Source organism: Silene latifolia, chromosome 10 (assembly GCF_048544455.1).
Source record: "Silene latifolia isolate original U9 population chromosome 10, ASM4854445v1, whole genome shotgun sequence".
Lineage (NCBI taxonomy): Eukaryota > Viridiplantae > Streptophyta > Magnoliopsida > Caryophyllales > Caryophyllaceae > Silene > Silene latifolia.
This window is the reverse complement of record NC_133535.1, coordinates 65,942,057-65,943,821: the sequence shown is the minus strand read 5'-3', so window position 1 is coordinate 65,943,821 and position 1,765 is coordinate 65,942,057. Positions and strand designations below refer to the sequence as shown.

General features: G+C 45.9%; 1 protein-coding gene across 1 annotated transcript; it reads right to left on the bottom strand.

Annotated features, from left to right (window-relative positions):
- Positions 1 to 534: 534 nt before the first annotated feature.
- Positions 535 to 1,275, bottom strand: LOC141607695 (uncharacterized). Its single transcript, XM_074427050.1, has one exon. It carries the CDS (start codon positions 1,273 to 1,275, stop codon positions 535 to 537), a length of 741 nt encoding a protein of 246 aa, XP_074283151.1.
- Positions 1,276 to 1,765: the final 490 nt, after the last annotated feature.

Here is a 1,765-nt window from a genome sequence, read left to right as displayed (position 1 = left end):
GCCCCACATCATGAATGGCCATGGAGAAACAATCGGATGTATTGGTTCCGCTGGCTGATGGATTGCTAGAGACGTCTTTTGACATGATTCACAGCGTTTGGCATGATTAAAGGCATTTGTGCGCATAGTGGGCCAGAAATACCCCTGTCTTAAGATTTTGTTAGACAAACTCCGTCCTCCAGCATGGTTCCCGCATTCTCCGTCGTGTACATTATGCAACACCGTTTCTGCTTCCTCTTTGTTCAAGCACCTGAGGCATGGTCCTGCCAATGATTTTCTAAAGAGAATGTTATCAATCAAGATATACCAGGAGGCTTTTATCCTGAAACTTCGTGCTTCCTTTCTATCCTCAGGGAGCGTCCCATCCCTTAGCCAATTTATGTACGGTACTCTCCAATCTGGATTCTGATCTGGCTCCTTTTGGATGGCTGGGGTCAATACGTGGGTGATAGGTATATTTGACAGTTCTGTGGGTTGGAAGGTGGCCCCTAACGTTGCCATGGCATCTGCCTCCACGTTCTGATCTCGCGGCACCTAAGTTATTTTGAACGCCCTAAACTTTGATTTTTGCTCTGTGTCTATCTTCAAGTAGGCTATCATCTTTGAATCACGTGCCACATATTCGTTGTTTACATGATTCACCACAAGTAAGGAATAGCTATACACCCTCAGGTTCCTCACCTTAAGCCCCGACGCCATCTGCATCCCAAGTATAAGGGCTTCATACTCGGCTTCGTTGTTAGTTGCCTTGAACTCACACCTAACAGCTTGTACTATCTTATCACCTTTAGGTGACCGAAGGACCAAACCTACACCAGCCCCCCTTGCATTTGAGGCTCCGTCAATGTATAGGGTCCATATTTCGCTATCCTGACTTCCCATTATTTTCAGCATTCCTTCTTCTGCTTCCTCACGGGTAGCAGGGCAGAAGTCAGAGACGAAATCCGCTAAGGCTTGGGATTTTATCGCTGTTCTGGGTTCGAATTGCAAGTCATACCCACTAAGATGCACTGACCATTTAGTCATTCTGCCCAAAAGTTCAGGCTTCCTTATAATAGTTTTTAGCGGGTAGTTGGTTATTACGTAGATGGTGTGAGATTCAAAGTACGGTCGCAGTTTATAGTAAGCAGTAACCAAAGCCAATGCTAGTTTTTCAAAGGAAGTGTACCTGGTCTCTGCAGGAAGCAGAGACTTGCTAATGTAATACACAGGATGTTGTACTCCTTCTTGTTCTTTGACCAAGACCGCACTTACAGCTGCTTCCGTGACTGACATGTACATGAATAGTGGCTCCCCTTGCTCCGGCTATGCGAGTAATGGTGGCGTGCTTAGATAGCTTAGAGGGATGCTGGGAGTCGTCAACTTGCTGGGTTTTTTCCGCTACTCTGCTGATATTGGGTCTGCTGTATGGCTTAGCTCGTTCATCTTCTTTTATGTTGAGACTTTCCTGCTAAGTTTGTCGAAGTTTGTTATTCCCTTTCTAGCTTGTATGTCTTCTTCCAACCTTAATGCCGCTGTAGCTCTCTGCTGGGCTTCTTCGAATATCTCACAAGGGTACATCGTTAATTCTTTATAGAGGTTTGATTCCTTATCCAAGCCCTGCCTAAAGGCGTTGATGGCCGTGGACATATCGCAGCCTCGTATTGAGACTTTCTCCGCGTTGAACCTGGTGACGTAATCTTTGATTGATTCACCTATTTCCTGAACGATCCTATACAGATCACTTGGCTGCTTTGGTGTTCTTCGGCTGCTGGAGAACTGCTGG